The following is a 26,767-nucleotide window of genomic DNA, read 5'->3' as shown; positions in this document are numbered from 1 at the left end:
AGAATTTGACATTCAGGATAAATGTAGTAGTGTAGAAATGGGACTTGTTGAAAAATTAGGATCATTTCAAAGCATATGCAATGTTACCTTCGATTTTGTAGATCAGAGATTACAAGGAGAATATTGAGAAACAAGATAAGCTAATTCCTTTTGTGCAGTCACAAATTGCAGGGGTAGATGACTTAGAGCAAAATATTAAAGAGAAACTAGCTTTCTCAGATACCTTAAGTATAAACAGTCAGGGAGAGCTAATTACAGATCGAGAAATTACCGAAAGTATAATCTCCGGAAACATCATGACTGTTGTTTTTTTCCAAACCTAATGATACTAACAAGGTTATGAACGACTCATGGGAAGAATTCCAACTTATCCAGAACAGGTTAGAACACAGATTAACTTTACTACCTATTGTGTATCCTAGTAAAGTGGTAATTGTTTTGTTGTGGGGAGATTTTCACACAAAATTTAAGGAGAAGTACTGGTTTGCACCTGCTCAAGTGAAGCTAAGCACAGATCCATGTGATCCAGGTGGAGTCACATGTCTTCCCCACATTCTGCGTTAAATGGTGGAGTAACAACAGTCAGATCCCGAGTTGTGTTCGGTGTTACTTCCACATTAGTTTTCCCACACCAAATTCCCTTAAAATATTTGACTATCCTGTAATCTATTTCTAACCTCTTAAACTATCCTATCATGTCAGTATTCAAGTGACCAATTATGACTGCTTGGTTATGACTAATTTAAGGAGTCACAGTAAACAGTGACCTCTAAGCACGAGGAAAAACTAACAGAATAACCTTCTACAAGAAGATATAATATGATGGTACTGTTTAAGAAGAATGATACCTAGATAACATAAAGTGAACAAGGTATTTTATGTGTGTATAAGATATAATGTGAAGTGACTAACTGGTAAAATAATTATTTGATTATAGTGCATTATTTTCTATTTCTATAGAGTATTTTATACCTTTTGGTGAGATATCATTCGATTGGTGAGGATTTGTGTCGATTTTGAAAGAGGGTGGGTAGTGTAGGTACACAAGGTTAACACTACACACACACCACACCTTTCACACAACCCTTACAGACGAGTCTGACTGATTCTTCACCATTTGCCATTCCATATGAGTTGCTAAGATCTTTCTTCGGGTACTTCAAAGGTGAAAGTGAGAATGTCCATTCTGCAGGAGATGTTTAACATCATACCTCCTCTGACTTCTCACTGAAGGACCGGCAAAGTGTGGATCCTGGGGAAGGGGGGTGGAAAGGGTTTCCTGTCTTTGGGGCTATCTTCTTTCACTTCTTCGATCTGAGCAACCATTTCTACTTTTTCCTTTCTTACTTCTCATCTGTGTACAGGTCTATCTTTCCCTCTTTCAATATGCATACACTTCTATCGCTGAAGTCCTTACTTTCTGTGGTTTCCTATGACCATCAACTTATTTCAAATAAGTAGATCAAAGAATCAGGCTGCACGAAAACACATTGACATACACACAAAATTATACTTAGATGCAAACATGAAAACTATGAATTAGAAACCTAAAAGCGATGGCAGAACCACCAAGAGATGTAAGGGAATATAGATATATGTATATCTGAATCGATGCACATATTTCATTGTTGATATGTGATGGTTATGCAGCATTATTTTTGTAGCTCTAAAATATATTTACATGTGCCATGGTAGTCCTTGGAGGAAAGTTGGTAAATACAGGTAGACATAGCATCTACTAGGTTTGTGCATGATCTCTATTTATACAGTAAAAGTGAGGAGTGAAAGAGGACTCTAGGATGTAAGATGATGTATTAGAAAGTGGAATATGGGTGTAAAGTAGATTGGTAATTTGACCAGAGAGTATTTAAGAATAGTATACATAAAGATGTATGCTAGGGTAATGAACCAGAAGGCCTACTCAAGAAGGATATGGAGGGCGCACTCAACATTTATTGGATGAGAAAAAGGGCAGATAGGCAGAACCAAGAGAGGCTGACCTATACTGTGCAGACAGGGGCACCACAAAAGGGATCGAACTGTGCCTTAGATTAGGAAGTTAAAAGTGGCATACCTATCAAAATGGAAGGATAAAGGGTACTCCTAGGATCATCCCATGTAAGATATAGGTGCTGTTCCTAAAGTGAAAAATGGGCAGTATCATGACAGAAGTCACACGTATATAGAGATTATTCTGATAAGTTTGAATTCTCTATTCCACTAGCCTTGTCAGGTTTACAAATATCCAAGAAGGGAACACTTGTATTCTACCCAGAGTTCCTCCAGATTAAAGTATGGAATGAATAAGTACATATTTAGAAAAAGTATTACGGGAAGTAAGAACAAAATGGCAGAGTATTCATCAATCATATGCACCTGTAATTTATGATTGGAAGAGGAATAGAAAACAGAGCTAACTCTCTACATGGATTGGAGGGTTCAGAGTTTGTAATTGTCGTAAAATATGCATGGTACTGTTAAAAGATAAAGAATTACCATCTTATGTAATATTAATGTATAGAATGAATATGTGCCTATCTATCTATCTATCTATCTGTGAAAAATATCATGTGTTCGAGATAAGGGGAGGGATATGTAGAGCTTCAAGAATTTTGGGGTAAATTTGATGCAATCATCTGCCCTGAGAAGACGATCAGCTGCGCACAATGCGTAAGTCAACTGCGAGAGAAGTGTGTCTTGCACACCAGTACCACACAGTCTCCAGTTGTCAGGAAAACACTAGAGTGCCCTTTCTTACAATGAACTTGTATGGTTCTTGTTTGCCAGGTTCACTCCTCAGAAATTATGGCTGAGCAGGTCTCTCTTTCTTTCCAGCCATCTTCATGTCACCAACCTTCAGCTTTGTTTCAGGTTCCAGTCACTGCTGCTGCCAGCACCCATTCTTGGATTTTCCACCTTGTTCTGTTTAGGAGATGCTTCTTCTTTCCCTTGGGATGTGCAGATCCTGAAAATGTGGCTGCCATCAACATCACAGTCACTGTCCCCCTCAAGATGGTTTTGCCATCTCCTCCATAGTGCACTGATGCACTGTGTAGAACTTTTCTGTTTTCTCATAATCTGGCTTTCCTAAATACACTTTAAATGATCTTAAGAATTCATCTTCATAAATGTTTGGAAATTCCTTTTCATATTTAACGCTCTTCAAAAATAAATCCTTGGATGTGCATGTACTTCAGTTTCCTTTCTTCGAAACCTAAAGGTAATCTGAAGTAGAGCATCTGATATTGCATTTGCTAATCCATTTATGTGGCAGATTTCTATACTGAACTGCAGACTAAATAATGACCATCTTCTTAACTATCAAAGATTCAATATTCAATTCATCAAGCAAGTTAACAATTTATGGTCTATAACAGTTTTGTGACCAAGCAAAAAAATGTTAGAATTTTTGAGGACTTCATACAAGTTTTTTTCTGGTTGTTTGGTTTTGGAAATGTATCTGCTCTTATTTTCACAGGATCACCTCAAATTGTAGCACCAGGCACTGTATGTTCTAGACATTTTTCTTGTTAAGAAATCCAGTGTCTGATAATTTCAAAGTCATTCCTCCTTTTACTAAGGCTTGAAACAGTTCACATACAATATGACAATGATCCTCCCAATTCTTAGCAGTAATAACAGCTCATCCAAATAAGTAGTAATCTTTGTCTTTAATTCCTTTCCCAGCACACCTTTCATTGCCTTGATAAATACTGATACTGTTATATTTAATCCAAATGGAACCATCTTGTATTGGTAACAATTTCTGTTCTAGATAAATGATGTCTATTTCCTGCCTTCTTTAGCAAGGAAGCTTGCCAATATCCACAAGTTAAGTCTGCAAAATCTTATGCCTGTTTTCAGGGAGTTTAGCTTTCAGTTGAACAATCTGGTTAAGTCTCCTAGCATCTAATACCAACCCAACATTTTTTATTTATTTTATTTTATTTATTTATTTATTTATTCATCCATAGACAATAAATATTGTATGGATGTTGTCCAAAAGTACATGTAAATTTATGGAAAACAATATGTGCAAAAGGAACATACAAAATTTTACATTAAGTAGTATAAAGAATAATACACACGAAATTGTACGAAAAAAATTTATGAGGAACAATACTTGGTCATACAAGACACAGTAATACAACTTTTTATACATGTATACTAACAGTATTGTAACTGCATAGTCTGTTTGCCCTAAGGCTTTACTTTTGTCTTCCCTAAACATGAAAAATTCGGATTAGGTATTAAAGTCCATGGAGAAGAAATAAAAACGTTGAGGTTCGCCGATGACATTGTAATTCTGCCAGAGACAGCAAAGGACTTGGAAGAGCAGTTGAATGGAATAGACAGTGTCTTGAAAGGAGGATATAAGATGAACATCAACAAAAGCATAATGAGGATAATGGAATGTAGTCGAATTAAGTTGGGTGATGCTGAGGGAATTAGATTAGGAAATGAGACACTTAAAGTAGTAAAGGAGTTTTGCTATTTGGGGAGCAAAATAACTGATGATGGTCGAAGTAGAGAGGATATAAAATGTAGACTGGCAATGGCAAGGAAAGCGTTTCTGAAGAAGAGAAATTTGTTAACATCGAGTATAGATTTAAGCGTCAGGAAGTCGTTTCTGAAAGTATTTGTATGGAATGTAGCCATGTATGGAAGTGAAACATGGATGATAAATAGTTTAGACAAGAAGAGAATAGAAGCTTTTGAAATGTGGTGCTACAGAAGAATGCTGAAGATTAGATGGGTAGATCACATAACTAATGAGGAGGTATTGAATAGAATTGGGGAGAAGAGGAGTTTGTGGCACAACTTGACAAGAAGAAGGGACCGGTTGATAGGACATGTTCTGAGGCTTAAAGGGATCACAAATTTAGTGTTGGATGGCAGTGTGGAGGGTAAAAATCGTAGAGGGCGACCAAGAGATGAATACACTAAGCAGATTCAGAAGGATGTAGGTTACAGTAAGTACTGGGAGGTGAAGAAGCTTGCACAGGATAGAGTACCATGGAGAGCTGCCTCAAACCAGTCTCAGGACTGAAGACAACAACAACAACAACAACAAACGGGAAGCCCTTGTATCCACTACAATAATTCAGTAAAGATTTTACCACACTCAACAGCTGTCCATCAGATTTAAAAAATTAACAGAAACTTTAGGGAATGAAAGGCGGCGTTTTCAGTTTTGCCTTAATACAAACATTTAAGAATTATTTATTGGCCTAAATAGTCATTTACTGAGTAAAAACACTGTTCAAGTAGAAATTCTTTAAATTCTACTTTAAATCTGTTTTCACTCTCTAACTTTTGGATGTTGGCTGGCAGTATGTTGTAGAGTTGTACCAATATGGCTCACATTCCTTTGTACGTGTGTTCTTTTTGTTCGCTGAGTATGGATTGCTGTGCTATTTCGAGTATTGTAGTTATGCAAGTCGGCACTTGTCTGAAAATCTGTAGGGTGGGCCATAACATATAAAACACATTTGTATATATATCAGAAAGGTATTGTTAGTACTTTAAGCTTATTGAATAAGGGTTTGCATTGTGTCTGTGGATGACTGTGTGTCATTATTCGGATAGCCCTTTTCTGTAACAGAAAGATTTCTTTTAGACGGCAAGTGGTGGAACCTCAAAATATTATTCTGTATGTTGCAAGAGACTGAAAATAGCCAAAATATACCGTCCTGTCGCCCTCCGCAATAAAAACATTTGCAATAATTCTAAGAGCAAAACAAGCTGAGTTAAGTTTGTGCACAAGTTTCATTACATGATCATTAAAATTAAAATTTTCATCTAAATGAATCCCCAGCAATTTTGTTGATGCCACTCTGTCTATGGCCTTGACACCCAACAACAGATCAAGATTTACATTTTGACACATTTTCCCAAACTGCATATAATTTGTTTTATTTGCATTTAATGTCAAACAGTTTGCACTGAACCAAGTGTGGACATTCTTTATTACTTGATCAGTAGTTTTTTCAGCATTTGCTTTGGTGCACCTATAATCACACAAGTGTCATCTGCAAATAGTATGGCCTTTGCTGCTCCATCTGAGATGTGAAAGTCATTTATGTAGACAAGGAACAGTAAGACACCTAGAATACTGCCTTGCAGCACTCCTATTTCCACTTTTTTTCCATACCACTTTTTCCCTGTCCCGTGAATATCTAATACTTTCAGTTTTTTCTAAAAGAATGTCAAATGCTTTGGAGAGATCTAAATTTATTGTTATTATGCTGTTGTCTTTTTCTAGATTTTTGATTATTTGTTCAGTGTAGCACATTAGTACTGTTTCTGTATTTTTAGCTACCTGGAAGCCATATTGATTTCTGTTTAGTAATTTACAGTCATTTAGATATTTGTTGATTCTGTGCCTCATTATTTTTTCTATTATTTTGGAAGATGATGGAAGGAGGGATATTGGTCAATAGTTTTCTACCTTACGCTTGTCGCCATTGTTGAATAATGGCTTCCCTTTTGACATTTTCATACTTTCCGGAAACACTCCTTCACTAAATGATAAATTGGCTGTGTTTGCCAAGGGCCTTGCGATTTGTGCAGCTGCCATTGTTATGATATAAACAGTCACCTCATCTATTCCTGCTGACATTTTAGTTTTCAAGCTTTTTATTACTTTGAACACTTCATGTTCAGCTATTGGATCTATCCTCATGCTACAAACATCTTTTGTAAATTCAGGTTTTTCTTGGTTTGTAAATTTTGAGGTTAATGAAGTTGTTGCATTTATGAAATAATTGTTGATGTAATTTGGCAAATCTTGTTTTTTAATATTGACATTTTCTATGTTTTTGAGAATGATATCCTGGTCTTCACATTTCTTTCCTGTTTCAGTCTGCATAATACCCCGCATGGCTTTTGATTTGTTATCAGACTGTCTTATTAAGTTTCCATTACTCATAAATTTTGCCTTGGCAATTACTTTTTGATAAACCCCCTTGTAATTCTTAACATATACTATGAACTGTGGATCTGTAGATGTCTTCAATTTAGAATTTAGTCTCTTTAGGATTCCACAACAAGTTTTGATGCCAACTGTGATCCAAGAACTTGGCTTTGTATTGTGATGTGATATGATTATTCACAGCTTCTTTGGAAAGCACATTTCAAAATATCGCATGAAAATTGAAGAAAAGGTGTTATATGCATCATTCATATTTGTTAGAGACAGCAGTTCTGCACAAGACTCACTAGTTAGGATATTTGTAAATTCTACACAGTTTTCAGTGGAAAATTTTCTTTTATACATGAAGTACACTTTTTTCTCTTGCAGTGGCATTGAAGGAATTTTGAGGACAAGAGCATTATGGTCTGATAATCCCAAATCAATATTTGTTACTTTTCCATCCTTCTTGGCACAATGACAATAGGATCACTATAGGGACTCAGCCTCTTTCTATAATGTTCCAATCTAACATCCTCTACAGTTCCTCCCCAGTTGCCTTTTGGCTGTCTAATGAAGCAGCATCATGTTTCTTAGAAAATACTTTCCAATATTTCCTCATGATATTTTTGTTCCTCATTAATACTTTTAACTTCTGAAACTTTGTTCCCAATTTCACTTTGTTTCTTGATCCCCAATATCATATTCCTCAAGACCAATCTGCTCAAAATTCCACTGTATATCTTCACTAGCATATTTTAATTTTAATTTTCTCTAACAATACACTTGCCAAACTCTTTTCTGATAAACTCTACGCACTCATTTTATTTAAAATATTACTACCACCACTGCACATTGCAGAGATACCCCCTTGATAAACATTCTTAAACCTGTCTAATTTCTCTTACATCTTTTCAACAATCAATTTCCTTTTCATACATTCACTAGTTTGCTCCTCCAATCAATTCCTTTAATTTACCCAGTTGTTCTTCTACCTTCTCCACATTCCCATGGATTTCTTGAAAGCTTGCTTTAATTCCAGTTTCATCTTCTTTAATTTATTTTGCCTCTTGTATTTCCTTCCTTACTTAAAAGATTTTTGTCAATCTCTTCCTTAAAGTTTGTAACATCTTCTTTCATTTATTCTTTCAAATGTTTAGTGAATAAATCCTGTGAGCATAACTTCATCTATTTTCTCCACTATTTCCTTACTAGCATTGTCTATCTTTTTACTGCCTGTCTTCTTAATGATGCTTTCATTTATGATCACTAGCTGTTGCATTTCCTTGTGAAGCACCTTCTGCAGCAATTGCATCATAAATACTATTCCCTCTGTAAATTACTCCCCACTTCTAGGTTCAGCTTTACCCACTTCTCTTCAGGGTTTCACTGCTTCTCTATTTTAATATTTTTTCCCTCTACATACCTGATTTTTAAGCTTTCTTCCTAATCTCCTGTGCCTTCATCTTCAGATTTTCTTTTAATTTTGCCTTTCCTGAATGCTCTACACCCTTTAAATTACAATCTCCGCTTTTTTATATTCTCCATGTCTCGTATTTTATCCATTCATCACAATTATCACCACTTAAATAATTATCCTCCACCTGACAGTTAACTTATTTCTCTGTATTGTCACCATTCTGCTCCGTACTGACACAACTACATTATTCCAATGTCAGGTTCAGGTCATGGATTCACAATTACAACACTCCTAGTACTAAGGAGCGGTCCCAACTTAGTGGTAAGTGGGTGAAGGTAAAAGAATTCAGTCACACTACACAATACTCCAACCCAAAAAAAAAAAAACACACACACACACACACACTTCTGCCAATCCAAAATGAACAAATGTTTGTACAGTTGCTAAGTAATAACACAGAAAAATACAGAAAATAACATTAATTCAATAAAAATTAAGTTCAAAACTTCACTAAATTTACTCACAATAATGTATGCAAATACAATGAATAATTAACACCTCACAACTGCCAATAATCTTCCTTTGTTCATGTACGTTTTACTTTTGTAGTTACCATTTCTTTGGGAAACTGCTAAGTTAAATAAGTTATTTGTTACTTACAGTAAACTGCTGGTTAATAATTTCCAAATTTCAACAATTACAAAACACAAGTTATCATCATTGTTCAGTAAATTTAATCAGAAATGAATAGGTTTCTGAAATAATTAAATTGCCATAAGAACATTTTCATGGTTAATTTGACAAAGACCATATTTTTCTTTAGGAGCATCAATCACAAGCTGCCTGATGGTCATAGCAATAAATTTCATTGCATAATTTTGTGATTTCACATCTGTAATTATAGTAAACAGCATTTAATACTCAAAAGCTAGTTGTACATCAAGTACACTTATTTCAGTAAACAAAACAAATAGCCACACATGAAACCAAATTATGAAAAATACATTAAATCGCATTCTGATTCTGCAAAGACCTCTCATTCCAGTTCCAATCACCCACTCCACTTCTTACTCTCTCCCTTGACATCCCAATATCCCTATTGGCCTCTCAATACTCACCAGTCAGTCACTTTTGTTTGGTGTCTGGTGCTGACAGCCAGTAACAGGAATCAACAATGTACAAATGTCTTATTCCATTTCAAAGTCTTGGCCACAGTGTATACAGTAAATGACTCACAAAGACTTGTATTTGCATGCTTTCAGCCACCACCATCTGGCCCAAAAATGCACTGCTCTGTGGACTTTGGGACATCAAACAGTAGCTGTCCTTGTTGGCAAAAATTTGCCACAAGAACTCCACCACGTACAGCAACTCTACCACGACAATGATACAAACACACTGCCTTATACAGTCATGGTTTGACACCAGTCACATAACGTTCAGTATCATGGTTGTATAAGGAAGAAGCCAGTGATGACACAGCTACCACTTGAAGCTGGCTGACCAGAGTTCAGCCACAAACTCATGCACATATAACCAATTAACACAGCTGGGACCCCAAGACAATTTTACTCAGGATTATTTTGTCTTTCTTGCAGTGCTATGATTACAAAGTCCAAACATTTTGAAACTTACCTTGTTTACATAACCATCTGAAATACTGCGCCAGTGAATATATATGACACCATCTTTCTGAAACAAAATTAGTAACAACTTAACAGAAAAATAATCTGCAGTTAATTGTCATATTATTTTACATTTTTCTACATACTGTCTTTTTCACACTATTTTGGAGTATAGCAAGCTAATCCTAGCAGCAGTGTGATGCCACTGAGTCTTTCATTTCAATAAAAATGAGTGTGAATAGCCACACAGCTGTGGCTTTTAGTTGTTACCAATCCTTTCATTTCAACAAAAATAAATATAGATGGCCACTGATCATACATCTACATCCACACTCCGCAAGGCACCTCACTGTGTGTGCAGGAGAGTGCTTCGTGTGCCAGTATGACTTGCCTCTTTTCCTGTTTTAGTCGCAAACATTTCACAGAGAGAATTATTGCTGGTAAGGCTCTGTATGGGCTCGAATCTCTCTGATTTTATATTCATGGTCTTTTTATGACATATACATAGGAGGAAGTAATATACTGGTTGACTCTTCCATGAATGCATGCTCTCAGAGCTTTAACAGTAAGCCACACCATCATGTGGAAAGCCTCTCTTGCAGCATCTGCCAACAGAGTTAGTGGAGCATCTCTGTGATATTTTCGCACTTACTAAATGAACCTGTAACAAAATGTGCTGCTCTTCTTTGTATCTTCTCTGTTTCCTCTATCAATTACACACGATGAGAAATGAAGCATCATGTAATAAAGACAACAAACAAAGTACAACAGACAACAGTGTATTCAACACAGTTGACCTATGGAACACGAAATAAATCAAATCAAATCAATATACAAAGAACTCTTAAGTAACCCATCTCTCAGAAGACTAGAAAATAAAGACATTTTACAAACATCCCTAAGAATGGTAATACATTTTGAATATTCAGAAGGGGATAAAACATGTATACCAGCCACCAAACAAATTGATAGAATGATACTCCAAATGGCAAATCTCCCTACAGACCACAAGATCTTAATCAAACTCCTGGGACAGGCACATGCTCAAGAATGGGTGAAGGAATGGACTGGAAATGAATTTATTAGGATTTTGTAAGGGCACACGTGGATGTTTAATATGACCCTAAAGAGGTAGGATATAAAAGCTATACCTATTCAAAATATCCATCAACAAAATGAAACTTATGCACTTAAACTACATGAGAAAGACCTTAGTGGGAACAGAGCTAATTAAACTAACAGAGGACAAAGCAGCTGATATAATTTCCCAACGAGAATCATGCATGCGCAATGGGAAAAACCTGGCACTCTGAGACAATACGCTGTAACAATAGGTTCCACACATGCAAAGGCAACAATTGTGCTGGAAAACATACAGATAACAGTTGCACAAATTACTCAGCTGAAAACCAAACACAAAGTAACAATAGAAATCACACTGCTCAGGGAAGATAATCTCTTCCAGGTATGCTCAATACTCACTTGAAATAGAACCACTCACAAATAAAATATGGGAGATAACACAGTTCACCAGAGGCAGACACCTACTGATAGACACCAACATCAATGCACACTCAACCCTCTGGCATGCTGAAAGAATGGACACTAGAGGACAGGACACTGTAAACACAATAAATGACTGCAAACTTCTCATACTGAATAAAGCAGAACAGCCACCAACCTTCTGTGGATATGCAGATGGAACCATTAACACTGAAATTAGTTTTGTAAATGAAAACTCAGTCACACGCATCGTAAATGGGCATGTCCTAGAAAAAGTCACATGTAGTGATCACAATGTAATAGTCACAAACACATCAACGACTACTGACATGGACACACATACAACACAGCACCCATGGTTGCTGCTGCATAGGGCAAACTGACAGACTGAGTGAGGAGATCAATAACTCACCCCTCAATGCATGGTAGTTTTGCTTACACACTGACGAATATACTACAAAAAGCCCAATCAGCTGCAGTAGCAAACAAAAAATGTAAGCAGGGAATGCCATGGTCCACAATACTGAGAATACTCCAGAAAGACTCATGAGACAAAAATGACTATCAAAGATAAAAACAGCATAAGAATGGGAAATAACACTTCAAATCCATCACAATGCTAAAGACACCAAACTTAACAAGACAAGACAGGACCACTGGGACAACTATGTGTGGAGTCAGTTAGAAAATAATATGCAGAGAGAACCATACAAACTGTAGACTCACAAAATCAAATCACCATTTCTACTGTCCACACTGAGACAACAAGATGGCTCCACTACCCGATACTGGAGAAGTTCTGCAGGATACCTTGTACAAATACCTTAGAAAAATTGGTGTGTGTGTGTGTGTGTGTGTGTGTGTGTGTGGTTTGAGGTTTTCGGGCACTAAACAGCATGGTCATCAGCGCCCAAATGCATAGAAACAGGAACACATGCAGTGAAGGGACGAAGACGGACAGCAAACAAGGAGAACGGCTAAAAGACACAGACCTGACACAGTTACAAATCCTCACATACAGAGGCAAAACAAGAGGAGAAGAAACGCACTAAAAAAGGAAAGAAAACACAAGGAAAAGAGAACACAAATCGAAGTGAAACAAGTAGGTAATCATGACTGGTGGACCTCTTACCTAAAACCTGGGTGAGCCAGTCACTCAGCAGCACATTAAAATCCTCTCCCTAAAATCCAAGGCAACAAACTGGACAGGACACAAAACCGTAAGACCTTAACCAAAGTCATTGTGTCGTCTTGCAAAATAGAGGGCAAATCCGGTGGCAAGGAAACCACTGCCCTCTGGTCTGAGAATAAAGGACAGTCAAGTAAAATGTGGCGGACAGTAATCTGGACCCCACAAGCACTGCAGATGGGGGGGTCCTCCCGCCGGAGTAAAAAACCATGCGTTAAGGGACTGTGCCCGATGCGGAGGCGAGTGAGGAGAACCTCATCCCGTCTGCACGACTGGCAGGACGTACGCCATGGCCGCGTGGTGGCCTTGACCAAATGCAGCTTATTTTCACCGACTGCCAGCCACTCCTCTTCCCATTGATGCTTAACACGAAAACGCAAAAGGGAGGTAACAGCATGGAGGGGGACGGCACATTCAACAACGTGAGAGAGGGAACATGCATCTTTGGCAGCCACATCCACCAGTTTCCCCTAATACCCACGTGCCCCAGTACCCAGCAGAAAGAAACCTCCTTCCCCTGCCGTTGCAGGTGGAGTAGGGCATCATGGATGTTCTGGACGACCATATCCGCTGGGTACAAGTGTTTCATGGTCTGAAGGGCACTCAGGGAGTCAGAACAGATGAGAAACTTAAGACTGGGAACACATCTCATCTGCTCCAATGCCCGCAAGATTGCAAACAATTCGGCATCAAATATGGTAAACGCTGCAGGAAGCCGTAACTTGACGACTTGATCAGGGAAAACAACAGCACAACCGACAGAGTCCCCCTGTTTAGAGCCATCCGTAAATACTGGTACATGGTCGGGATGCTGGTTTAAAATGTCATAAAATAAGGAGGTAAAACCAAACGCAGGAGTGCAGCTCCTCCAGTACTCTGACAAGTCTAAAAGGACGCTGGGCCTCTGGAGCAACCAGGGAGGCAGGCGGGTAAAACCCTGGAGTTGGGGTGCCACACGCTCCACACCAAGGGACTCAAGCAAATGCTGGGCACGAATCCCAAATGGTCTCGTTGCCCTTGGATGACTGGAAAAGAGACGTTCCATAGGCGGTTGGGCAACAGTAGGGTATGCAGGGGAGGTAGGACAGGCAAGGAATTGACACACCCGTTGCACCATGAGGAGTTTCCGCTGGATGGCGAGCGGTGGTTCCCCTGCCTCAGCACACAGGCTGGGGATGGGACTAGTATGGAAGGCACCAGCAGCCAGCCTGATACCCTCATGGTGTACTGCGTCAAGAACCTTCAGATATGAAGGCCTCGCTGACCCATAGATAGTGCATCCATAGTCAAGACGCGACCGGACGAAAGCCCTATAAAACTGCAGCAGACGTGCCCGATCTGCTCCCCAGGACCGATGGCTCAGACACTTCAAAATATTCAGTGCCTTCAGGGCCCGCACATTGAGGTCTTTAAGGTGCGGCAACCACAAGAACTTGGAATCAAAAGTGAGGCCCAGGAACCTCACAGTGTCTCTAAAAGGAAGAATGGTGTCCCTCAGACGCAATTCAGGGGAGGTAAAAGCACGTCGAGAACGATTAAAATGAACACACACACATTTGTCTGCAGAAAAGGTAAAACCCGTCTTCGCAGTCCATGCCTCTAATCGCTTTATCGTAAGCTGCAGCTGCTGACTAGCAGTGACAAGACCGGAGGAAGAACAGAAAACAGCAAAGTCGTCCACAAACAAGGAGCACTGGGCAGGACTCCGGATAGTGGACATGATACTGTTAATGGCGATGGCAAATAGGATGACACTTAAAACGCTTCCCTGAGGAACACCATTCTCCTGCACGTACAAATCAGACAACACATTACCAACCTGATATCGAAAGAGGCGGCGGGAAAGAAAGGACTGAATGAAGATGGTGAGATGGCCACGAAAGCCCCACTGATGGAGGTGATTGAGGATAAGGCGGCGCCAAGTAGTGTCATACGCCTTATTGATGTCAAAGAATACACCTAGACAATGCTGGCTACGTAGGAAGGCCTGCTGGATGGCCGCCTCAAGCAGGGTCAAGTTGTCTATAGTTGAACGACATCTCCGAACTGAGAGTGGCTAAGGAGCTGCCTGGTCTCGAGCAGCCAAACCAGGCGACGGTTGACCATGCGTTCCAATGTCTTCCCGACACAGCTCGTCAAAGCAATACTCTGATAACTACTCGGATGCATTCGGTCCTTCCCCGGTTTGAGCAGGGGAATCAAAATCGCCTCCCTCCACGAGTCAGGGAACGTGCCGGATGACCATATCATATTAAAACAATTCAGCAGAACTTCCTTGGATGGCAGCAACAAGTGCTGCAGCATGCTGTACAGGATTTGATCATCACCTGGCGCAGTATCATGAGCCACAGACAGCGCCGAATCCAGTTCCCACATTGTGAAGGGGCAGTTGTAGGGTTCAGAATTTGGAGACCGGAAGTCCAAGTGATCCCTCTCGATGGCAGTGTGGTAGCAGCAGAAATCTGGATCACAGTTAATAGTGGCAGTAGATTCAGCAAAATACATAGCCAGTGTCTGGGCAATGTCTCTCGGCGCCGTGAGTAGACAACCCTGATGCAGCAATGCCGTGACAGGCAGTTGGCTGCGTTTCCCGGAAATCCTCCTGATGGCTTCCCGTACTTTTGTAGAACTAGTGGAGCGGGAGATGGAGTTCAGGAACGATTGCCATGACCGTCGTTTGCTCTCTTTAATCACTCGCCGCGCCTTGGCCCTTGACACCCGAAAGACCACAAGATTGTCAGCTGAGGGATGGCGCTTGAAGCGGCGCAGAGCTGCATCGCGGGCTTGGATGGCTGAGTGGCACTCAGTGGTCCACCAAGGGACAGGATGTTTCTTGGGATGACTTGAGGACCGTGGGATCAACAATTAAGCAGCATGGGAGATCATGGCTGTAACATGGTCAACCCATTCGCGGACGCTGGCACGGTGTTCCAAAACAGCTAAATCGCTGAAAAGTGTCCAGTCAGTTCTGCAGAGGTGCCACCTGGGCGGCACTGGTAATGCCACAGTCTCATCCAGGAGGCGAATCCAAAGGGGGAGGTCAGTGGCAACCTCCCACAGAGCAGAATCCGCGAGTGCTGGAGAGCAAAAGGAAAGGTCAATAGCTGACGACGACCCAGAAGCAGTACAGAAATGAGTGGGAGCACCAGAGTTCAGGATGCACAGTTCTTCGGATGCCATGAGGCTTTCCAGAATGCGACCCCTGGGGCAAGTAGTCGTAGAGCCCCATAAGACATTATGAGCATTGAAGTCCCCCAGAAGGAGAAATGGGCGGGAGAGTTGGCTAATAAGGTGTGTGAGAGCCTCAGAGTCTATTGGATCCTGAGGCGGTAAGTAAACGGAACAGATTGTGAGCCTCCGCCCCACAAGAAGGTCAACTGCAACTGCTTGCAAGTCCGTAATGAGAGGGAGCTCAGATGAGTGGTGCATGTCATGGACAAAAACCGCAACACCACCCTTTGCCCTTTCCCCCATCAGATCATCTTTTCGATACACGGTATAGCCCCTTAAAGAAGGAGCATCAGTGGCCCGGAAATGTGTCTCTTGGAGACATAAGCACAAGGGGCGCTCTCGTACAAGGAGTTGTAATTCGGCCACATGCTTCCTGAACCCATTCAGGTTCCACTGTAATATGGGAGCCAGTGATCAGAGTGGCTGAATTTTCACCCTGCCCCTGTTCTTTGGAGGAGAGCCCATACTGGCCAGAGATTTATTCCTGGGGCGGGAATATCGCCCCCGGTCGACATCAATGTCCATCAGTTCTGATGGCGACCAAAGGGAGATGTCAGACAGTACGATGACATCGTCATCAGACTGACCCTGACTAGTCTCCTCAGGTGGCAAACCCTTCACCTTCGGCGTCTTCGTCTTGGGGGGCTTAGAATGCAGAACCTTGTCAACAGTTGGAACTTTACTCGCCTGGGCAGAAGGCGCCATATGGGGAGGGGCAGGAAGTACCCCAATGTCAGCAACCACGGCCTTGTCCGATGTTGTGGGGAGAGCCGCCGGTTGCAAAACAACCGCAGCAGCACAAGTGCAATGGCAAATGCAGGTATTAGTGCTGACACTAGCAACCTCTGTTTGTGTGGCAACAGTGGCCAACTGTACCGGTTTCTGCAGAGTGGAAGCGAAAGATGTTGTAAACAAAGGAGGCTGCATGGCCTTAAAGAGCTTCTTGGCCTCACCATAGGGGATGCGCTTAGATGTTTTGATCTCCTGTATCTTCCGTTCCTCGAGATAGATGGGACAGATCCGGCTCCAGACACGGTGACTCCCAGAGCAATTCACGCACTTCACAGGCGATGAACAATCGGCTCCTTCATGGGCAGGCTGACCACATTTACCACAAGTGGCTATCCCATTGCACCCCAACGTAGTATGCCCAAAGCACTGACATTTAAAACAGCACATTGGGTTGGGGAAATATGGCCGTACTGGCAAATGTAAGAAACCCGCTTTAACATGCTCTGGGAGTCTCGGGCAATTGAACGTGAGAATAAACGAGTCGGATTTGACTAGGTCCCCATTGACTCGTTTCATAATATGCTGCACGTCGACAATACCTTCGTCAGCCCACTCAGATTTCAACTCATCCTTGGGGATATCCACCAAGTCCCTACATGTCACAACACCCTTACTATAGTTCAAAGTGGAGTGGAGCTCAGTCTCGATAGCGTACTCTCCGAGACAGGTTGCTTTCCGAAGAGAAGTGACTTGACGGGAACTAGAAGTTTCAACTAACAGAGTCCCATTGCACAGTCGCTTCACAGATTTCAGTGTTCCTGCAATTCCCTCAAGACCCTTGTGGATGTAAAAGGGAGAAATTCTCTCAAAGCTACCTTCCTTCCGTTTGACAATCAAAAACACATTCTGGTTATCAGCATGTGCTCTGTTACGACAGTCTGATAAATCTCTAGTAACACCAGGTGCTGGAGGACTCCCAGCACGAAGTCGCTTTTTCGATTGGGTGTGTTTTCCTACCAGTGGCCCACCCAATCCACTGGTAGGGGGAAACGTAGAGGTCGAAGGGTCCATTGTGGTCCCACGAGCAGCTAGGGAACTATAGGTCTGCTCAGACAGAGCCCCGTGTGCCTGAGTAAACTTTATACAACTGGGGTGCGGCAGGTGCCCCAGAGGTTGCCCGCTTGCGACTGTTCCACCCCAACAGCCATGCATCTTATAGGCACGCAGCACACCGTAAGATTGAGGGGTTTTTATAGAGGTTTACTTTCCTCGCAATCCAGGCGGTCAAGCCAAGATTACCATTCCCCGCAGCACACAACATTCCACCACCGCGCCACGCGGTGGTCACTGAAGCATGTCTGGGGCTTACGGTGACAGGAGACTGGCGGCGCTGACCAGTCCCCAGCTCAGGACCCCGGGGTCACCAAGCCCGTACTCAGCAAATGAATGCTGAGCCCCTGGGGGGAGAAAAATTGGGATAGGAAAAAAATGGTTTGAATCATACCTAAAAAAACAGAACACAGGTTGTAGGACTGACATCAACTTACTCCAACCACAAAATAAATTCCGTATCAGAGGCAAAAAATGTAGAAATAGGAGTACCACAAGGCAGCCTCCTATGGCCCATATTGTTTCTTGTCTATATAAATGATTTTCACACCTCAGATGATGCAGCCAAAGCAATAATATTTGTAGATGATACTAGTGTGATAATAAGTGCACCAAAGCAATTGCTACCAACAACTGCTGATAAAGTATTAAATTACATCCACTCTTGGTTCAATGCAAACAGGTTGACATTGAATGTAAATAAAACAAATTATATGCAGTTTGGGAAAAGATGTCAAAATGTAAATCTCGATCTGGTGTGGGGTGACAAATCCTTAGACAGAGTGACATCCACAAAATTGCTGGGGATTCATGTGGATGAAAACTTAAATTTTAATGACCACGTAATAAAACTTGCACAGAAACTTAATTCAGCCTGTTTTGCTCTCAGAATTATTGCAAATGTTTGAGCCTCAGAGGGTGCCAGAATGGCATATTTCGGCTATTTTCAATCTCTTGCCACATACGGAATAATATTTTGGGGTTCCACAACAGGGCGCCTAAAAAAATTTTTTTTGTTGCAGAAGAGGGCCATCTGAATAATAACTCACAGTCTTCCACAGACACACTGCAAACCCATATTCAAAAAGCTTAGAATACTTACTATACCATCATTATACATATACAAATGTGTATTGTATGTCAGGACCCACATTGCAGATTTTCAGCCAAATGCCGACTTTCATAACTACAATACCCGTAATAGCGCAACACTCCATACTCAGCGAACAAAAAGAACGAATACACAAAGGCATGTGAGCCATTTTGGTGCAAAACTGTACAACGCACTGCCAGTCAACATCAGGCAGTTAGAAGATGATGATAAATTTAAAATAGAATTTAAAAAATTTCTAGTAGCACAATGTTTTTATTGTGTAAACGACTATGTAGGTCAATAAATTTTTTCTGATGATATTTATAAAGGCAAAATGGAAAATACTCAATATGTACCTAATCATTCATTACTTAATCATTCATTAGATTTACATACTTAAAGGACAGCTGTTGTGTGATGTAAATATATACTTAAGCAGTGTTGTGTATATAAGGACTTGCCATTTAGGGAGGGCAAAACTAAAGCCTTATGAAAAACAGACTATGCATTTAAAATAACAAGCAGGGATACTATATTACTTTCATTGTATTATTATTAACCTCATTGTATTATTTTGTTTTGTACTTTTTTACATATATATTGTTTGTGTCCATTTCTTTGAAATGGCTTGACAACATCCATACAATATTTATTGTCAACGGATGGATAAATAAAATAAATAAATAAACCTTTTCCCAGACTATGACCCAATTCAGGATGTATATAGGCTATATTACTTTCATTGTATTATTATTAACCTCATTGTATTATTTTGATTTGTACTTTTTTACATATATATTGTTTGCGTCCATTTCTTTGAAATGGCTTGACAACATCCATACAATATTTATTGTCAACGGATGAATAAATAAATAAATAAATAAATAAATAAACCTTCTCCCGGACAATGACCCAATTCAGGATCAAAAACAATATGGCAATCTCCACCAACTAATTGGAACTAATTAAGCTACTGACCAAGTAGTCAGTCCCTTTGGAGGTTTCCCTGGCAGTTAACAAACTCAAATACAAAAAAGTCCCAGGCCCCAATGGAATTCACCTAGGAACTTTCAGGAATACAACACAGTAGATCATACCATTTCTGACTGAATTACTGAATGATGCCTTACGACAATGCAAGATACGCACAACATGTAAATCTGCAAATGCAGTAATCATCGAGAAAACTGAGGACAGAGACATGATAAATCTTAAGACTTATAGACAATATGCTTGATAAACAGGTTGGCCAAGCTCCAGAAGAGACTGCTGTACGACAGATGTCAGTCACACAGACAGCTCTTCGGCTTTAGTCCCCATGAGTTTGCGTTTATACCATAGAAATCTATATAAGATGCCATTAACAATGCACTGCAGACAATACAAATGACACAAGACAAATATGAAGATGTGAGCCTAATTGATACAGCCAGTGCCTTTGATAACACCTGGTGGCCTGCACTATTTGCAAGATTTCGGGAAACACAGATACCCACATCATTATATTACAGTCTCCTAGACTACTGCAAAAATAGAGTTGCAGAATGACACGCAGGCCATCAGAGGATCATCAAAAGAAAAACAGAGGGCTGCCCACGGGGGTCGGGGTCTTTATGCAGTTCTGTATTCTAGGACACTGCTATACAACCTCTTTTAAACATTTTTGATGAGGACAACAGCATGACAGGGGTAATTGCATACATAGACAACATAATCGTTATTACATTGGCCATCTCAAGAGAATTTCTGAACCAATGGCAATACAGATACTGGAAAAAGTAAATAACTTGTGCAACAACAACAAATTTCAAATAGCAGTCAAACAATTGCCTGCATACTGCTGAAGGGGGCATTACAAAGAAATCCAAGAATCAGTCTTGACTATACCACCATACAACAAACATTTATGATAAGATGTCTCAGAGTATTTTGATGGAGAACTCTCATTCAAAGAACATGCAAAACTCGTGACTGACAAAGTGACGAAATTGATGCATAAACTGGTCAGACTCAATGCTGCACAGTTTAGACTACCACTACATATGATACGAACCTACCATATTGCCTTGTTTGATTCCATTCTGAGCTTTGCAGCCAGCGCGTGGGCCCACCATCTCTGTCACACAAAACAACAGTACAATACGGACAGAGAAGCATCCTTTTTAGAATATCAGGCGCATTTGGGACAATATCTATAAAGGCATTATACATTGTCCTGGGTGTACCCAATAGACATTACCATATGTTTCAGAGTTACAGGATGCTGGATGAAAAAGGGATCACAGGAAAAAGTACACAAAATTACAGGCCAACAAATAATGGACAAGAAACAACTTAATTAATGGCAAAATGACATCTGGCATACTGAATGGGATACAACAGACAAAGGCCACAGAGTACACACATTCTTCCCAAACATCTAAGAATGAATGAGCATCAAATATATAGATCTGACAAGTGGCATGGTCCGTTTTCTCATACAGCATGGACCTTACCCACAGCATCTCTATCATGTTGGACTAAAAGACACAGAGATATGCACATATGGAGAAATCGGCACAGTAGAACACACACATTATATTGTAACATGATTGGTCACATATGGCCACAACAGCATGACAATGACATATGACAAAAGATATGACAGCTGGATGATTGGTTAGAACAAACACCATCACAGACAAAATTTCACAAGCAATCCACACAGTATAGACACAGGAATTACCATACATGACATGGGACATAGGAAATCACCCTACAAGACAACACAACACATGAAACAAATCCCAATGACAAAACAACCATTGACTCAGATGCATCAATAAACTCAGAACAAGACAAATGGATAAGCAAAACAATATAAAAGTAAATAATAGAACAATTAAAAACAAAAAGTATGTATAGAACATTAGCCAAAATTTCCTGGGGAGGTGAGGCTCAATGAACTACCGAGGCTCTTCTCCCACAAAAAAGGCCATGCCATTGCCAATTTTTAATCAAGAATGTCATACTATGTTAAAATGCTGTCTAAGCTGTATTTTCCCATGATAGGCCATTTTCAATAACGTGTTACTAATAACATGTTGTTGTTCTTGTGGTCTTCAGTCCAGAGATTGGTTTGATACAGGTCTCCATGCTACTCTATCCTGTGCAAGCTTCTTCATCTCCTAGTACCTACTGCAACCTACATCCTTCTGAATCTGTTTAGTGTATTCATCTCTTGGTCTCTCTCTATGATTTGTACCCTCCATGCTGCCCTCCAATACTAAATTGGTGATCCCTTGATGCCTCAGAATAGCCCTACCAACCGATCCCTTCTTCTAGTCAAGTTGTGCCACAAATTTCTCTTCTCTCCAATTGTATTCAATACCTCCTCATTAGTTATGTGATCTACCCATCTAATCTTCAGCATTTGTCTGTAGCACCACATTTCAAAAGCTTCTATTCTCTTCTCGTCTGAACTATTTATCGTCTATGTTTCATTTCTGTATCTGGCTACACTCCATACAAATACTTTCACAAAAGACTTCTTGGCAGTTAAATCTACATTAATGTTCACAAATTTCTTTTCTTCAGAAACGCTTTCCATACCATACCCAGTCTACATTTTGTATCCTCTCTACTTTGACCAAAATCAGTTATTTTATTTATTTTCCTCCCCAAATATCAAAACTCATTTACTACTTTAATTGTCTCATTTCCTAATCTAATTCCCTCAGCATCATCTGATTCAATTTAATTACATTCCATTATCCTTGTTTTGCTTTTGTTGATGTTCGTCTCATATCCTTCTTTCAGGACACCATCCATTCCATTCAACTGCTCTTCCAAGTCCTTTGCTGTCTCTGACAGAATTACAATGTCATCTGCAAACCTCAACATTTTTATTTCCTCTCCATTGATTTTAATTCCTACTCCAAATTTTTCTTTTGTTTCCTTTACTGGTTGCTCATTATACAGATCGAATAACATCAGGGATAGGCTACAACCCTTTCTTACTCCCTTCTCAACCAATGCTTCCCTTTTGTGCTCCTCAACTCTTATAACAGCCATCTGGTTTCTGTACAATTTGTAAACAGCTTTTTCCTCCCTGTATTTTATTCCTGTCATCTTCAGTCAACATTGCCAGAAGCTTTCTCTAAGTCTACAAATGCTATAAATGTAGGTTTGCCTTTCCTTAATCTATCTTCCAAAATAAGTCGTAGGGTCAGTGTTCCAACATTTCTACAGAATCCAAACTGATCTTCCCCGAGGTTGGATTCTACCAGTTTTTCCATTCGTCCGTAAAGAATTCATGTTAGTATTTTGCAGCCATGACTTATTGAACTGAGAGATAGGTAATTTTCACACCTGTAATCACCTGCTTTCTTTGGGATTAGATTTATTATACTCTTCTTGAAGTATGAGGGTATTTTGCCTGTCTCTTACATCATACTCACCAGATGGTAGAGTTTTGTCATGGCTGGCTTGCCCAACAATATCAATAGCTCTAACGGAATGTTGTCTACACCTAGGGCCTAGTTTTGACTTAAGTCTTCCAGTGCTTCGTCAAATTCTTCACTCAGTATCATACCTGTCTTCTCATCTTCCTCTATGTCCTCTTCCATTTCTGTAACATTGCCCTCAAGTGCATTTCCTTTGTGTAGACCCTTTATATACTCCTTCCACCTTTCTGCTTTTCCTTCTGTAATTAGAACTGGTTTTCCATCAGAGCTCTTGATATTCATACAGGTGGTCGTTTTTTCTCCAAAGGTCTCTAATTTTCCTGAAGGCAGTATCTCTCTTACCCCTACTGATATATGCTCTACATCCTTACATTTGTCCTCTAGCCATCCCTGCTTAGCCATTTTGCACTTCCTGTTGATCTCATTTTTGAGATTTTTGTACTCCTTTTTGCCTGCTTCATTTACTGCATTTTCATATTTTCTCCTTTCATCAATTAAATTCAACATCTCTTCTGTTACCCAAGGATTTCTACCACCACTTGTGTTTTTACCTACTTGATCCTCTGCTGTCTTCACTATTTCAGCTCTCGAAGCTACTCATTCTTCTTCTACTGTATATCTTTCCCCTGTTCTTGGCAATCTTTCCCTAATGCTCTCTCTGATTCTCTCTACCACCTATGGTTCTTTCAGTTTGTCCAGGTCCCATCTCCTTAGATTCCAACCTTTTTGTAGTTTCTTCAGTTTTAGTCTACAGTTCATAAACAATAAATTGCAGTCAGAGTCCATGTCTGCCCCTGGAAATGTCTTACAATTTAAAACTTGATTCCTAAATCTCTGTCTTACCATTATACAATATATCTGAAACTGCCTGGTGTCCCCAGTCCTCTTCCATGTGTGCAACCTTCTTTCATGATTCTTAAGCCAAGTGTTAGCTATGATTCAGTTATGCTATGGGCAAAATTATATGAAGTGGGTTACTCTTTTGTTCCTTTCCCCCTTTGATGATATACCTTGTGAAATTGTAGGAAAAGTCCTATATCAAAACTCACATGTACACACTGGTAATGTTGAAAGAAAACCTTTTCACGGATGTACTACCTCAAGAGAGTATTAATCACTTTAAGAACTATGTGCTTGGCAAACACAAGGATCCGAACTGTCTAATGTTCTTCCATTTACATTATTTTATATTGTAATGAAATTTTGTCTTCTGAATTTATTGAGTTGTGTTTAAAATATGCAGTACCTAAAAGTGTCATGTATAGTGGATGAAAAATTCAAATTTAAATCTTACATAAACTTTATTGCAAGAATAAGAAGCATATTGAGAAAATGGATACACTGCTACTCAACAAACGTATATAATTTTGCATTGTATTAACCACAATTGATTTCAGGAAAACTTCTTAATTTTTGTAAGATACACTAATGTTCTTCTACAATTTTGTCTGTACTTATGTAGGTCTACTTAAAACTTAAAATTCCCAAAAGGCCTATTTTCAAATTATGTATGTACACATTTAAAGTAAGTAATTTTACAATTCTGAAGCAAATGTTAATATATAAGAAGACTTTAATTATTAACATTTGAGAAGATCTTAAGCAAATCCTAATTTTACATTTGAGAAGATCTTAACCAAATCCTAATTTTGAGTATAATTTGTCTTGAGCACACAATTAATCAGTATATGTACTGATAGATAAAAAATAGGAATGAAATCCAAATTGTTCTATCTAGTGATTCATACTTTCTTAAAGTTTCAATTCCACTTTTTGAAGAATGAACTAATCATATGACAGTAACACAATGACTTTGACCTTTTTATCCTTTGATTAGCATTAATAACATATCCATCACTTTCTTATATAATGCAACATTTTGCAAAATCTATGTGCCAAATTGAAGGGAGCTGTACCACTCCAATTACAAAATTTGATTTCTCATCTGAGAAATCTGATCTCAGAATCCCTTTTCTATCTCATTCATGGGTAAAATTCCTATCTGTCAGCCACTTACAGGACTAAAATGATAAAACATTGAAAATGTAATAAGGACAAGCTGGGTTCTGTAGCTGAAAGGGATACTACTGTTGTAGTGCAAAACTTTATGCCTGGGAATGTGAACCTGAAGAGGATTCCCCATCCAAACCCTATGAAACAAGAAAGAAGAGGATGAAAAAAGACTTCTGACACCAGGGAAGATCAAGGGTCCAATGCCATGCCCCCATGATACCAACAGGCGAGTGGGTTGCAAAGCACCTACATATGAAAGTAACATTGTAAAGAAACCAGTTGATACTGGAAGTTTTCCAATGACCTCATACTTTTCTGAGCCAAAACTGACTTGAAATTTGTACATGCTAAAGATCCAATGTGTATGAAAGTTGCTCTGTAAATTCAACTGTTGCAAAACACTGACAGAAGTGATGCAATGAACATATTGGGTAGCTATCAGCCTACCAGTGGATAAATCAAGATGTCTACCAGCATAAAGGAATTTTGAATTCATTAAGAGACAACAGAAGCTGCATGGAACTCTGAACCTGTTTGCCAGTGACACCAGCATATTGCTCACTGGATCCAGTCCAGAAACTTTGCGGTCCACAGCAGAAAGTTCTATGAAAAGACTCGATGAGTGGTTCACAAAAAACAAACTCATTATAAATACTGAAAAAACTGTGTGTGTCGAATTTCATTTAATTCCTCCAACTAATCAAATGTCTATTCAAGCCCAATTAAAAAATGATCGCCTAGAAAATGTAAGTGTCACAAAATTCTTGGGTCTTTGGGTTCAGCAAGACTTCAAGTGCGACACACATATAAATAACTTGTGTAGAAAACTATCATCTGTGTGCTATGGCCTAAGAATTTTAAAGGCTACAACAAGCAAAACAACAGTACTGCAGGCATACTATGCACAGTTCCACTCACTAATCCAATATGGGATCATTGTCTGGGGATACTCAACTCACAGTGTAAAGGTTTTTAGAATGCAAAAAAGAGCTTTAAGAATAATTTGTGGCCTTAAAAAGATGGAGTCCTGTAAATCCCATTTTACTGAGCTTGGTGATGTACGAGGGCAGTTCAATAAGTAATGCAACACATTTTTTTTCTCGGCCAATTTTGGTTGAAAAAACCGGAAATTTCTTGTGGAATATTTTCAAACATTCCCGCTTCGTCTCGTATAGTTTCATTGACTTCCGACAGGTGGCAGCGCTGTACGGAGCTGTTAAAATGGCGTCTGTAATGGATGTGCGTTGCAAACAATGGGCAGTAATCGAGTTTCTTTTGGCGGAAAACCAGGGCATCTCAGATATTCATAGGCGCTTGCAGAATGTCTACGGTGATCTGGCAGTGGACAAAAGCACGGTGAGTCGTTGGGCAAAGCGTGTGTCATCATCGCCGCAAGGTCAAGCAAGACTGTCTGATCTCCCGCGTGCGGGCCGGCCGTGCACAGCTGTGACTCCTGCAATGGCGGAGCGTGCGAACACACTCGTTCGAGATGA

General features: G+C 39.8%; 1 protein-coding gene across 1 annotated transcript in view; it reads right to left on the bottom strand.

Annotated features, from left to right (window-relative positions):
- The window catches only part of LOC126419408 (serine/threonine-protein phosphatase 6 regulatory ankyrin repeat subunit C-like), a 372,581-nt gene that overhangs the window by 265,723 nt on the left and 80,091 nt on the right, over window positions 1-26,767 (bottom strand). The window contains exon 5 of the mRNA XM_050086600.1: window positions 9,969-10,025. Coding sequence (XP_049942557.1) covers window positions 9,969-10,025 — 57 coding nt within the window. The remainder of the gene's footprint in view (window positions 1-9,968; window positions 10,026-26,767) is intronic.

Source organism: Schistocerca serialis, chromosome 1 (genome assembly GCF_023864345.2).
Source record: "Schistocerca serialis cubense isolate TAMUIC-IGC-003099 chromosome 1, iqSchSeri2.2, whole genome shotgun sequence".
Lineage (NCBI taxonomy): Eukaryota > Metazoa > Arthropoda > Insecta > Orthoptera > Acrididae > Schistocerca > Schistocerca serialis.
This window is presented reverse-complemented; position numbering and strand designations above follow the sequence as displayed.